The sequence below is a fragment of the Vombatus ursinus genome, unplaced genomic scaffold (genome assembly GCF_900497805.2).
Source record: "Vombatus ursinus unplaced genomic scaffold, bare-nosed wombat genome assembly UNPS02014807.1, whole genome shotgun sequence".
NCBI lineage: Eukaryota > Metazoa > Chordata > Mammalia > Diprotodontia > Vombatidae > Vombatus > Vombatus ursinus.
In genome coordinates, this window is record NW_020954585.1 from 1,566,872 (window position 1) to 1,580,457 (window position 13,586).

The following is a 13,586-nucleotide window of genomic DNA, read 5'->3' on the forward strand; positions in this document are numbered from 1 at the left end:
GTGGGCAATTCACAATCTTTTCTAGCCTCGGTCTTGTCATCTGTAAGATGAGGATAATGACAATACTTGTCACCTCACCTCATCTCATTGTGAGTCTCAGATGAGATAATATAACATACTTAAAGTACTATATAAATGCCAGTTTATTATTCATTGCTATTTAAGGACCTATATATTCAAACCAGTATCCAAGAAACAATCTCTTCAAGTGGGGACATTGGAGTCTGCTTCAGAAGGAGTAGGCTATGCAGCCAGAACCTTTCCGCCTCTAGATCCTGAAGGGACCAGGCAACCAGTAAAGTTATCCAGCTTTAATGTAGAAATATGTTTTGCATGATTTCACATATATAGTTGATATCCTATTGCTTGCTTGTCAGTAGGTGTGAGAAGGGGGTAGCCAGGAAGGAGAGAATTTGGAATTCAAAATTTAAAAAGAAAAGAATGTTTAAAATAAATAATAAATTAGAATGTTTAAAGAAATAAAGTTATCTAGCTTTATTAGGAAACATAGAAAGGGGAATGTTTGAAACCCCAGGGATGGGATGTGTTTAGCCTTGGGAAAGTGGAGGAGGGACATGGTAAGGGGAAGTAGCAATAGAGACAGAATGTAGGTCATCGCATTTGATATAAGGAGTGTATTTGAAGAGAGGACAGTGCAGGGAGGGGTGGGGCACAGAAGAAAAACACAAATTGTCAAAGAGGGTTCAAGAGACAGTTGAGATGGGTACTTGGATACTGGTAGAGAGAGTTGGCATCACTGTAGGAACCAAGCATAGGGATGAGGGCCACTTTTTAGTGATCTCAGAGTAGACTCATTCCATCAAAGGGCCTCCTAACAGAGGATTGGGGTGGGTGATTAGCTGGGCTCATCCTGCTAATTGGTTTGATTTTGAGGCACACTAATGGGGTCTAATGTCTCAAATGTGTCTGAAATTTCTGCCATTTTAGTTATTCCCTCTGGGTTAAACAATGCTTCCTGAAAGCCCTGCTTGCAAACACATTACTCTGCAGCGTAAAACGTTGACCGCAGATTGGTTATTACCAATGGCTTCATAGGAGATATGAGAAGATGTCTTCCCACTCCTCTGCAGATGTGGGGATCCACAGGTGTGGAACATTGCAGATAATGTCAGTAATGTATTACTCCATTTTGCTGAATTTGCTTCATTTTTTTCCCTCTCTAAGAAAAAAAAAGAAAGAAATCTCTAATAAGCAAGCATGTGCTGGAACAAGCTTGTACTGACTTGGGAGAGTCAATTGTTAAATCTTCAGTGTGAGCTTTTATACCTCAGAAATTGGCAAATGCTACAAATCAGGGCTTGATTTATTGTTTTGTTGTTTGTCTAGTCTTAAAAAAGTGATTGAGAAAATGTTAATAATACAACTTAAACTTACATCTGTTGTGCATACATAATTTTTTTTCCCCTGGAGACGCAGTTGTTAAACATGTACCAGCACACTATTGGTTATAAGGGGTACTTCTCCGGAAGGTTGGAGGAAAGGGATACAGAGGGAAATCTAGGCAATTAAAAAAAAAGATATCCATAAAAATCTATTTTTTTTAAATGGCTTTCAGAATTAAGGGTAAGGAAAACACAAATTTATACTGAAGTTTGAGGCTGACTTGTGTTACAGTTTTGCCTGAGACAACATTTTCTATGAGTTGACAGACTTTATCTGGTAGGTAATTGTTTAAGGAGAGCAATCAGTCTTGGGGGAGTGAAGGTGTGTATGTGTGGGTAGAGGTCAGTCACTCACTTTGCTGAGAGGCAAAAGTCTGGGTCTAGTATTATCTCTACCACTGTGTGACCCTGGGCCAGTCACCTTACTTTCTTATAAATAAGCAAAATAGACCCAAAGTGAGGGGGTTAGATTAGGTGATCTCTGAGGATTTTTCCAGCTTGAGAAGAAACACTAAGTTGCTAAAAGGGATTTTTGAATTTTGAAGATCCCAACCAAGGACACTCCCCTCCCCCAAGTTCCCTGTCTTGTTATTCTTGAGAAATTGAGAAGGATAAAATTTTTCATCCTTTAACTTCTTCAGTGTACCCTGTTAAGAATGCAATTGCATTTAGATTTATGGAGCTGCCTAACCTGAAATAGGGTCCTTCCTCTCCTCTGAATATCAGCTTACTTCTAACTTCTTGCCAGTTGTGTGGGAGTTCAGTTAATGCAGTCTGTTTATTCATCCTGGCCATCTAATTAGAAGTGCCCCATCCTTGCTCTCTCTGTGTGCCCTGGATGGAATGAGCAGGAATTGGATGTTATGAAACTTGGATGAAATAGCTCAGCCTGGGAGGTGAAATACTTTTCTGACTTATTAAATCTATTGAAGCTTTTCTTGAACGGACATAAACTACTTAAATTCTATTTTAGCCCATATAAAATGTTGCTTCTCTTTGACTCTTCAAATTAATTTTTAAATGAAGGACATTAGCCAAATCCTTGGGATAGTTGAGGGGAGGGAGCTCAGAAACCTAGACCAAGCTGTCACTTTAAAAAATAAGCACTACTAGTAGTGTTATTGGTTATTATAAACATAATCCTTCATTGATTTCAATCTCAACAGCTTCCATGATCCTTTGGAATACATTCTCTCTTCTGCATATACACCCATTTTGCTAATGGATACTATTCTTTGAGCTCATTGACACACTGAGAGAATAAAGAATGCATTGTGTCAATTTATAGTAACTGAAGCTGCATAATAGTGGCATAATAAACAATTGGTACTATTCTTAGATTGAATTCGAATCGCACAGTCAATGCATAGTACGTCAACCCACATAGGTTGAAAGGGAATCTTGTCCAAAGGGACCTCTGGTCTGATACAGCTTAGCAGAAGTAGCAGAGTCATAGTGATTCCATTCATCCCAGAGACCCAAAGCACTCTAGAGTTTGCTGTTAATAAGAGAAAAGACATCAATATCAGTGTTTTCCAAAGGGCATCAGAATTCATTCAGGAGCCAGTGGGACAAGAAAAAACCATCCATGGGGTGGATAGGTGGAAAGAGATATGTGGTGGGTGGTGGTGGTAAATGAATAATGGTTTGAGTGACAGGAAAAGAGTGAAAGTAAGTTCTTCCCAATTGTTAATTTGCTCTCTCCTACATACTTAGCACATTTGAACATAACTAATTTTTGTCTATCTCGTTGTAAGCTACTGAGGACATCGACTAGGTTGTCTTCTTCTTTTTCTTCTTCTTCCTCTTCTTCTTTTTCTTCTCCTTCTTCCTCTTCTTCTTATTCTTCTCCTTCTCCTTCTCTCCTCCAAAATGAGGGATCGACTAAGAGATCACAGAAAGAGGCAAAGGTCCTATGTATACAAAAATATTTAGAGCAGCACTTATCATAGCAAAGAACTGGAATGACTGATTAAAATGTCACATATGAATGTAATAGAATATTGTTATGTCTTAAAAATGACAAACATGAAGAATTCAGAGAAACTTGAAAACTAGTGAACTGGTATAGATGGAAATAAACAGATTAGGATAATGATTTACATGATGGGCCCAATAACGTAAAGGGAAATAAGACTGAAAGATCTTAGTTCTCTGTGATCAATACAGTGACAATCATGACTTTTAAAAAGTCAGTCAGTAAACATTTATTAAGTACCTACTTTGTGCCAAGCACTGTGCTTAAGCTCTAGGGAAAAAGAAAGACGGTGTCTACCCTCAAGGAGCTTACAATCTAGTGGGAGAAGACAACACACAAGGAAACTGTAAAGGAAGGGGGGATGGAAAGGTACACCCACTGTTGGGAGCATGATGGAGAAATCCAAAGGGATATAGCCAGCTGGGAAATGATGAGATGACTGGCCTGAGTGCCCTCCTTAAATAGAGATTTTGGAAGGAATTCTCCCTCCAAATACCCTCCCATATTCTACCCTCCAGTCAGAGGGGTCCTAGGGGCAGAGGTGTATTGATGAGATGTGAGTTCCAAAGTTGATGTCATTTTGCAGGATGATGAGGTTCCTGGAGTCATGATGGAGAAGTCCAAAAGAATACAACTGGGTGGGAAATGAGCTAAAAACCATATTGGTGGTCAGAGGTTCTCCTTTCCCCTTCCTCCCCTCTACTCCCCAGAGAGCTGGTGGACTAGAGGTATGGAATGAGACATGCATTTTCAAACCTGGCCAACATATTGATTTGTTTAACTGTACAATACTTATCTATTCTTTGGAAAGTGAATAGGAAGTGACAGTAATTTTTTAAAAGAGCATCAATAAAACATTTTTTTAAAAATTCAAACAAAATGATGAGGTGGCCAGAGCTAAGCAATAGTTTTGAGGAACTGAGTTTAGAATCTCTTCCATAGCTCCAGTAATCTTTGGATTCATTAAAGCATGTGTTTAAAAATCACTTTCAGGAGTCATATGGTCCTGGCAGAAAATGTTTTGTTTTGTTTTGTTTTATTCCCAAGCACCCAGTTCTGCTACTTGCTTCCCAACCTCATTAAAATTATTAACTCATCTTTGGGGTCTGACATTGACACCAAATGGCTAAAGTCATGCCCGTCTGATTTGCTGGTTCTATGTTAGAAGCCCAGAAAGAGAAGCTTGAAACCAGTAACCCATAGGAGGAAAGAATGAAGGGAAGGAAGAAAGGAAGGAAGGAAGGTGTTGAATCAATACAATCAATGTCTTCCAGCTAGGTGACTTGAAATTCTATCCACAGAGCTGGTTGTCATTCCTTTATGATGGAGCAAAGAAACTGTCAGACCGTTGTTTTCTTTGCTTCTATTCTAGATTTTGTTGGAGGATGGGGAAGAAAGGTGAAGGGGGAGGAGGATTATAACCTTTTTAGGTTAGCTGCCAGGGAAAGGAATAGCAAAATCCTTTAATTTGTCTTCCTTTCTTTCTGTTTCTGCTTATTTTCTGTAGGTGTACGTGAATATGGAATGGGTGACCAACATTGGAGAAGGAGGCAGTTTTGGAGAACTTGCGCTGATCTATGGCACACCAAGGGCTGCCACTGTCAAAGCCAAGACCGACCTCAAACTTTGGGGCATTGATCGGGATAGCTACAGGCGCATTTTGATGGTAAGTCCTTTTTTAAGCTAGGCCAAGGTTGCTGAATTTGGAACTGAACTTCCAATATAATTAAGTATAAGCATTTCACCAACTTCAGTTACTTCCCTGGACACAGAAACGGCACTGTGGGTAAGTATCATCAATAATAGCTAGCATTTCTGGCACTATGCTAAGTGCTTTACAAATATTATCTCATTTGGTCCTTATAACATTCCTGTGAGGGAGGTACTATTATTTATCCCCATTTTACAGATAAGGAAATTGAGGCAGATAGAGGTTAAGTAATTTTACTGGGTCTCCTGACTTCCAAGACTACCATTCTTGCCATCATCCCATCTGCCTTCTAAATGCAACACTGTGGAGCAAAATGTTCTCGTACAAGGGCATGGAGGGCATGAATTAAATTCATTTTACAAGTTGAAGGCTGTGCATAATTCTTAACTTGGCCAAAGTCTTATGAAATAATTACAATAGGATGAGAACTAAGCTGCATTTAGATACCCTAATCCCCATGCTTTCATTAGATCTCTCTCCTATAAATGCTTCCTGATAGGTGTGTTCCATAGGCTGTCCACTACATCACTTCAGTAGGTTACAGTGAATGTCATTTGATGTTTTGGATACAATAGAGAAAGCAACAGAGCTGTCCATGGCCCTAATCTGGTTCCACCTCATGGGACCTCATTTGATAACTCTTCCTCACTCAGTCATTCCTCTGACAGCACTAGACTCCCCATCTGTTAGCCATTCTTTTTAAGTACTCTCTATCTGGAAAATAATACTTTCCATGAGCACTAAATCCCGTTTTTAGAAAAACAGTACTTGACACACATCCTGCAAATCCCCGAGACTTTAAGATTCCTTTGTCCTTTAGCGTCAGACACATGTTATGGGGTTGGGGAGAGGGTGGAGAAGAGAAATGTTATAGCAGTGAAACAAGACCTAACCTTTCCAGGAGAGAGGAAGAAATGTGGTTGGACAAGTGGCAATGTGAATGGCTTTCATATTTTCTCTCGCCTTGATGAATCTGAAGGGCGGTAAGTCAGTAATGGGAGTAATGGAGGCCTGAGATTGGGATGCTATCCTGGAGACTTCCTGTTAATGTTTCTTCTTTTTTTTCTTTGAGGACAGTGGTGATTCTCTAGAGGTGCCTTGGAGAAATGAGAGACTGTATTGCCTCTGCTTTTTGGCATGGTCCTATTTGCACAGTAGGACTAATGTGACTCTATAAGAATACTTCACCCCTCAGACTTTGCACAGTACTTTCTGTCTAATTGTTTGGGAGAAGTATTTAAAAAAAAACACCACCACCACCTTAAAAAACAAACAAACAAACAAACAAACAAACAAACAAACAGCAAACCATAATGTGTGATATTTGCCTGTTAAACTCAGTGAAAGCCAGGCCCAATTTTTATTCATTTTATACATAAACTATGTAGTATTTTCTATATAGTACTGTTCTGGGATTGTAAACACATTAGTTTCTACAAACAGCAACATCTAGAGAACTTTTTCCTTCAATAGGAAATCCCCCTTCTATTTGGGATCTTCTGGAATCCATTGGTGAACACTTTTGGTGAGCACTTATCTCCCTATTTGATGTCTCTTAATTTCTGAGGTGAAATCTGTCCCAGAATCTTTTAACTTTCCCCAGCTGGCCAGAGCATCAAACAGCTATGATTTCATCAGTCCTGAAACTGTCCTTCCCTAATGCAGTTCAAAAACAGTGTGTAACATAATCTTAGCCCTGCCTTGGCTCACAGAGCTTTAGTGACACGCCTGTGGTGACACAGGTAAATATCAGAAGTGAGATTTGAACCCAGAACCTCCCAACACAGGATCCAGCGTGCTGTCCATTAAGCCATACTGCCTCTGCATATTTTCAGGGTACCAAACCTACGATTTCCTTGATATGGGAAACTCTCAATGAGGAAGAAAACCCTCTGCCAAAGTAGATCAGCAGTTACTTCGCAAATGTGTAACTTTAAAGTTGCTAGGGGAGCCCTGAGAAATGGAACTTGAGCCCAGGTCTTCTTGATTCTGGGTTCACACTATGCCATGATGCAACAGCTTCTGCACATAGTAGGTGCTTAATGAAGGCTTCTAACAAGGACATCTCTGTAGCAGGAGTAATTCAATCAAGTCATCTTTCAACTTGCAGAAGGCAGGAGAATAGCCTAGTAAACAAGCCGATCTCATAATGAAGACGTTCAATTCCTGGTAAACAATAAAGCAGGCCTGATATGCCCCTAGACTACTGTGCCTGAGATTGATCTATAGCAGAAAGAGCGATTTCCTGCCTATATCCTGTTCTGTCCTTTGCCCTGAGTCATCAGGCATGAGCACATTGGTGCACTTCAGAAATTTTAGTGGCCTCAATACAACTTTAAAAAAAAAATCACCTTTATTGTAAAGACTCATATCCAACTGTAGGAACTGGTCAGACTTGATTACCCAGAACTGAGGAACAGATGTCCATCTCTTTTTGATAGCCTGCTGGAGCTAGTCATTTGATGAATATCTCTCTTGCCAGCGGCAATTCCTCTAAAGAGGAACATAATTTCAAGAATTCTTCTTTGTTTTGGAAGAAGGATGATAACAGCATAGCTTGAATGCCATTGGCTTCTACTGTACTCCAGTCTAATTTCCCAATGACCTTCATAGACCAATGAGAAGCCCTTTTGGTTTCCAGGGATTAAGACAAGATCAGCAGCTTGGATTCAGTTATGAGGCTGTAGTGCCGTCTATGGCTCTTGTACCAAGCCACGTTTTAGGGCCCTGCTTCTCTAGGTAGATGTGTGATTATCCACTTGACAGACAACCTGCTTCCGTTTGTACTTTTCACGGGCAGCTACATCATGCAATAATCTTCCTTGAGGCCCTTATCCTTAAATCTTGAGAGAGGTGTCTGTGGTTCTGGTCAAATTTTTGAGACCATTGACCTAGTTAAAGCCCAGGAAGATGCTTTAGAGGAGTGATTTTTTTTTTCTTCTGAATTTATTGTTTTGCTAAACTCAAACAGGCCGTGTGGAGCAGTGGAAAGATCTCTGAACCTGGAGCACTGGCTGAACTTGTTACTAGACCCAAATTCCAATCGTCGTTCTACTGCCTTTGGGTGGTTGTTCAGTCATTTTCAGTTGTGTCTAACTCTCCATGACTCCGTCTCGGGTTTTCTTGGCAAAGATACTGGAGTTCTTTGCCATTTCCTTTTATAGCTTATTTTATGGATGAGGAAACTGAGGCAAACAAAGTGAAATGACTTACCCAGGATCACACAGCTTGTAAATGTCTACTACCTTTAAGACCTTGAGCAAATCACTTCACTCTGTAGGCCTCGGTGTCCTCATCTGTAAAAAGAAAGGGTTAAAGTCCCTTCCCCCTCTGGAGCTGTAATCCTATGAGACGGTTACATTCTAAAATTTAAGGAGTGTTTGTTAAGCCCTTACTGTATGCCAGGAACCTGGAATACAAAGTCAAAAAATGAAACAGTTCTTGCCCTCTAGATGCTTATGTTCATAATTGAGACACTTACATTTCTAGATGGGAATTAAAGGGATTTCAGAATGTGTTGTAGAGGTCAAAGGGAGAAGACTAGGATTGAGGAAAGCACAGTTGTTAGGAACTTGTGTTTCGCACATCACCCCAGTAAAGAAGCCCCCATTTCCAGATAGAACAGCTGTTATTTATTAAGTGGAAGAACACTGGACTTGTAATCCAAAGACCTGGATTCCAGATCTGACTCTGCCTCCTAAACAGTTGTGAGACTGGAGTAACTCATCATCTCAGAGCCTTATTTTCCTCACCTGTGAGATGTGAATAATGATTACTTGCTCTCAGGATTGTTGGGAGGATCAAATAAAACTAAAATATGATATTTTACAATTGTAAAGTGTGTGTGACAGTGGAAAGAGGACTAGATTTGGAGACAAAAGGCTTGGGTTTAAATGTGACTTTCCCCCCATTTGGGCAGTTGATTGACCCATTCTGAGGAAGTTTTGAGGGGGCAGAAAGCCTTCTGATGCCACTGACGATACATAACTGGGTTACCATTATTTTATCCAGGTAAGACCAGCCTTAGTCAAGTTTCAAGCAGACCTAAGGCCAGTGGTCTCCAGGAGTCTCAGAGCAACACAGGCTATTTTTCAGGAACCTTTATTTACGTGCCTATGAAGTATTTCTTCACTGTCTCCCATTATACTGCTCATTGAGAGACCTTCATTGTAGGGAAGTTTCTTTAAGGCTTTCTCAGTCAGGATGGACATGCAATGATGATTCTGGGATGGCTAAGAAGAAAAAGGCATTTTCAGGCCTCCATTTTGCTCCCCAAGCCTTTGTCTCTATCCCTTTGTCCTTCCCTCCCCTCTCCCTCTCTCCATCTCTTTCTCCTTCTCTCTCTCCTTCACTCCCTATTTCCCTCCCCTCTTTTATTTAGTCTCTTTCCCCTCCTCTCTTCCTCACTTTTCCTCTCCTCCTCACTTTCCCCTTTCTCTGTATCCCTTTCTTTCCCTTTCTATAACTCTGCTTTTTCCTCCCTCTCTTCATCTTTCCTTCTCTCCCCTCTGCAATCTTCCTTCTTCCTCTTTCTCTATCCTTCTCTTCTTTCTCTCTCTCTCCTCTTTTCCCGCTTCTCCCCCCTTTCACTATTCCCCTTTCCCTCTCCCTTCTTCTTTCTCCTTTCCCTCCTCTCTCTCTTCTCCTCCTGCTTCTCCTTTTCCCTTTCTCCTTTTCTCTCTCCCCTTCCTTTTCCCCCATTTTCTATTCCTTTCTCCTCCTCCTTCGCCTTTTCCTTTCTCCCTTTACTTCTTCCCCATTTCTGTATTCCCCTTTTTCCTCCCTTCTTCTCCCTTCTCCTTTCCCTCCTCTCCATTTCTCCCCTTCCTCCTGCCTCTCACTTCCCTCTCTCTTTTCTCCCTCTCTCCCTTTCCTCCTTTCTTTATTCCCCTTTCCCTTTCCTTCTCCCTTCTTCCTTCCTTTCCTTTTCTCCCCTTCCTCCATCCCCTCCTGTCTCTCCTCCCTCCCCCTCCTTCTCCCTTTCTCTCTCCTCCTCTCTCTGTCCTTTCTTTCCTCCTTTCTCCCCCTTTCACTATCCTCCTTCTGTCCTCTCTTTTCCTTTCGCTTTCCCCCTTCTTCTCCTTTCCTTCTCCCTCCTCCTCCTTCTGCTTCTCCCTTTCCCTCTCCTTCTCCTCCTCCTTCCCTCCCCTTCCTTTATCCCCTTCCCCCTTTCACCACACCCCTTCTCCCTTCCATTTTCTTCCTCCCCCTCTTTCCCATCTCCATCTCCTCTTTTCTCCTCCCTTTCTCTTCCCTCCCTCTCCCTCTTTTCTTTCCTCTCTCACCCACTGTATAGTTCCTGGATGTGGGTTTTTATATGACTGAGATCTTGCATCCAAGTCAGTTTCAAAACCACAAAGGGAGTTTATGTTTCCTTTCTTTAATTTAGAATCTTTTGTACTATGAATACTTGTGGGCATGACTGTAAAGATGGTTGGCTTTGTAAACACTAGGAAAGCAAATAGCCTAGTGGTTAGGGCTCATCTTTTTCTGGCGATAGCAAATCTGTCGTGAAGGAATTCTTAGATACATTTGTCTTTTTTCAGGGAAGCAGGGAGAAGTCTTAGATCACTGATAGATAGACTGGTTCCAACAACTAACAAGTATTTGTTCACTTACAGCATGCTTAATCTATTATGCAATCTAGGGCTTATAATAAAAGTATAAAGAATGGTCCCTATATGCAATATTTCCTAGAATGAAAAAAGAGACCACTTAGGCACTTTGCTGTTAGAGATCCTGGGTTTGAATCTGCTTTCTACTACCTGTGTGAGTCCCTTAAGATTTCTGGGGTTCAGCTTCATTTAACCTAGATATTCTCTGTCCCAATTTTGGGACTGATCTCCTTTCATCTTCTTTTTTTCTTCCTTGCTTTCCTTCAATCTATTTGCCCAGTTTAGACACATTTATTTGCTAAACCAAAGCCCACATTTTTCTTACATTTCCTTTTTTTTTTTTTAGGCAACTGGGGTTAAGTGACTTGCCCAGGGTCACACAGCTAGTAAGTGTCAAGTGTTTGGTCTGAGGCTGGATTTGAACTCAGGTACTCCTGACTTCAGGGCCAGCGCTCTATCTGCTGCGCCATCTAGCTGCCCCACATTTCCATTTCCTCCGGGGGAATTTCATAGCTGGTACTGCCTCCTTTTCCTGATTGGTCATCATTCCTTTGGCCACATTCATTTCTTCTGTGCCTCCACCTACCACTGGTAATAGATGACCATAAATGTAATTTGGCAGAACACTGAAATAAAATTTAAAAGAGCATGAAAATGATACTTGTTTCAAAATAGAAGGACCACTTCTATTTTCCAACACTTTGCTTTAATGCCTCAAACCTTAAGTGCCTAGAATTAATTCAATTTTTTTATGATGTCTGCATTTTAACATGCCTTAATGAAAGTGGAATTCTTTCAGGCAATTGCAAGAAAGATAGCTATATTTTTAAGGATTAGGGTTATATGCTTCTTTTACACCAAAACAAATTAATCTTAAACTGGTCATTTTTAATGCAGTCTTTTTTATGATCTATCATACTAGTGAAACTCTTTAGAGCTGTTATGGCTAATGGTCTGTCAGTATTTCCATTATCATTCTTTATTTTTCCAGAGTGTATTTAACTGATCGTAAAATTTTAGTTTGGGATACAACTTGGCTTACAGGGTTTTTATCAGGTACACTAGAACATGAGGCATGCGGCTCATGAAAATCAGTTATGTTATTAGAGCTTTTTATACTTTTCCACAGACTGAGGATTAGTTTTTCAGTATAGCCCTATACCATCATATTACATGGCAAAAACAGTACAGGAGGAAGTACAATATTATGGAAAGAGTATTGACTTTGGGGTGGAAAGACTCAGGTTCCAGTCTCACCTCTGATACTTTTCCTTGTCTCTGTGACCGTGGGCAAATCACTTAACCTCTCTAGACCTCAGTGTTTTTATTTGTAAAATGTGGGGATTGGACTAGATAACCTTTGAGGTCCTTTCCCGCCCCAGATCTGTGATACCATTTGCCCCTTTCCACTAACATCGAACAATGAAGTCATATCATGGTGTCTGTCTGGAAACCTAGTGTTTGGGTAACTTCCAGGAGGGAAATAAAAGTTAAGTAGGAAGGTTAAAATATGGACATCAGAAAATCCCTATCTTATACTCCATTCTCCACATTTTATTTTTGTTACTTTACCTTTGTATTCTTAGCCACATATTTCCTAGAAAAAAATTGCATTGTAAAAAACCAGGACTGTTAAAACTCCAGAATAAAGTACACTAGGTGAAGGTGACTACATTTTTGCTTTAGGCTGTACAATCCTAAGTTTCTTGTGGCTTTTGACAGTGACTCCTTCCAAAAAGAAGGTACCTAGATGGTGCTGTGGATAGAACAGTGGGCCTGGATTAGGGAAGACCCAAGTTCAAATACAGCCACTTAACCGTCTCTGTCTGCCTCAGTTTCCTCCATTATAAAATGGGGATCATGAAAGCACCTACCTCCTAGGGTTGTTGTAAGGATCAAATGAGGTAATATTTGTAAAATATTACCTAGCATATAGTAATTATTTAATAAATGATTGTTTTCTTCCTTTCCTAAAGTCCTAAACTGGCCTTTAATTACTCACTGGGACTTCCTTCCTTCCTTCTGATTCTTCCTTCCTTGCTTTCCCCCATTCTTCTTCCTCTGTTCAAGCATTTTTACTTGCTAAACCAAAGCCTTCATGTTTCTTACATTTCCATAGTTAGTACTACCTCCTTCTCCTGATTCATTGTCCCTCCTCTGGCTAAACCCATCTCTTTTATTCTTCTACCTACCATTGTAAGGTCCTCACACTAGGACCCATGTTATTGAACACCTGGTAAGGACTACTCCCTCCATCCCAGTTCTGCTTGTGGTTCATCATTAGTTTTATTGCTATATCAAAAATCTCGTCTCTGGTTAGTTCAAGCATTTAAAAAAATAGAATTATCAAATGTATGATGATTTGGGAGGCATAACAAGAGTTTTTAGCAGGTGGATTGATACCTACCAGCAGAATTTGAAGCCGTATATGGTAGATGTCTAAGCTGACTACTGCTGCCTTGCCCATGACCTCCCACTCCCTCTTTACCTAATCTCCTCTCTCTGACCCACCATCCTCTTTTCAGTTCAGGTTGCCAAGATTCCCAGAAGGGAGGCCAGCATAGCTGGCAGAGTTTCCCCCCTGCCTCCCCTTTCTGTTCTTAGGAACTTTATTGTCAGCACCCATCCTTTCTCTCCACCCTGTTCTTGGACTTCACTTTCAAGAACTTCTCCCTGTTTCCAGCCCATTCATGATTTCAGATTTTCCATTAAATGAAAATAACAAAAAGTTTGGAGACCGCCCCCCCCCCCCCCCGCAATCCAAAGAGTAATGTGTCTTCATGGCCAGTAACTTTGTTTGGGCGATATTCTTAAAATAAAATCATACTTGAGAATGTACATTCTAAGCATGGTTTGGTGTTGGGTTTACCCAGGGAGTG

The 13,586-nt window shown here is 40.6% G+C and overlaps 1 protein-coding gene across 2 annotated transcripts in view; it reads left to right on the forward strand.

The window, feature by feature from the left end:
- The window catches only part of LOC114052260 (cAMP-dependent protein kinase type I-beta regulatory subunit), a 247,615-nt gene that overhangs the window by 173,427 nt on the left and 60,602 nt on the right, over positions 1-13,586 (forward strand). For both annotated transcript variants that reach the window (XM_027874785.1, XM_027874786.1), the window contains one exon: positions 4,889-5,047. In XM_027874785.1, the coding sequence (XP_027730586.1) occupies positions 4,889-5,047 (159 nt within the window). The remainder of the gene's footprint in view (positions 1-4,888; positions 5,048-13,586) is intronic.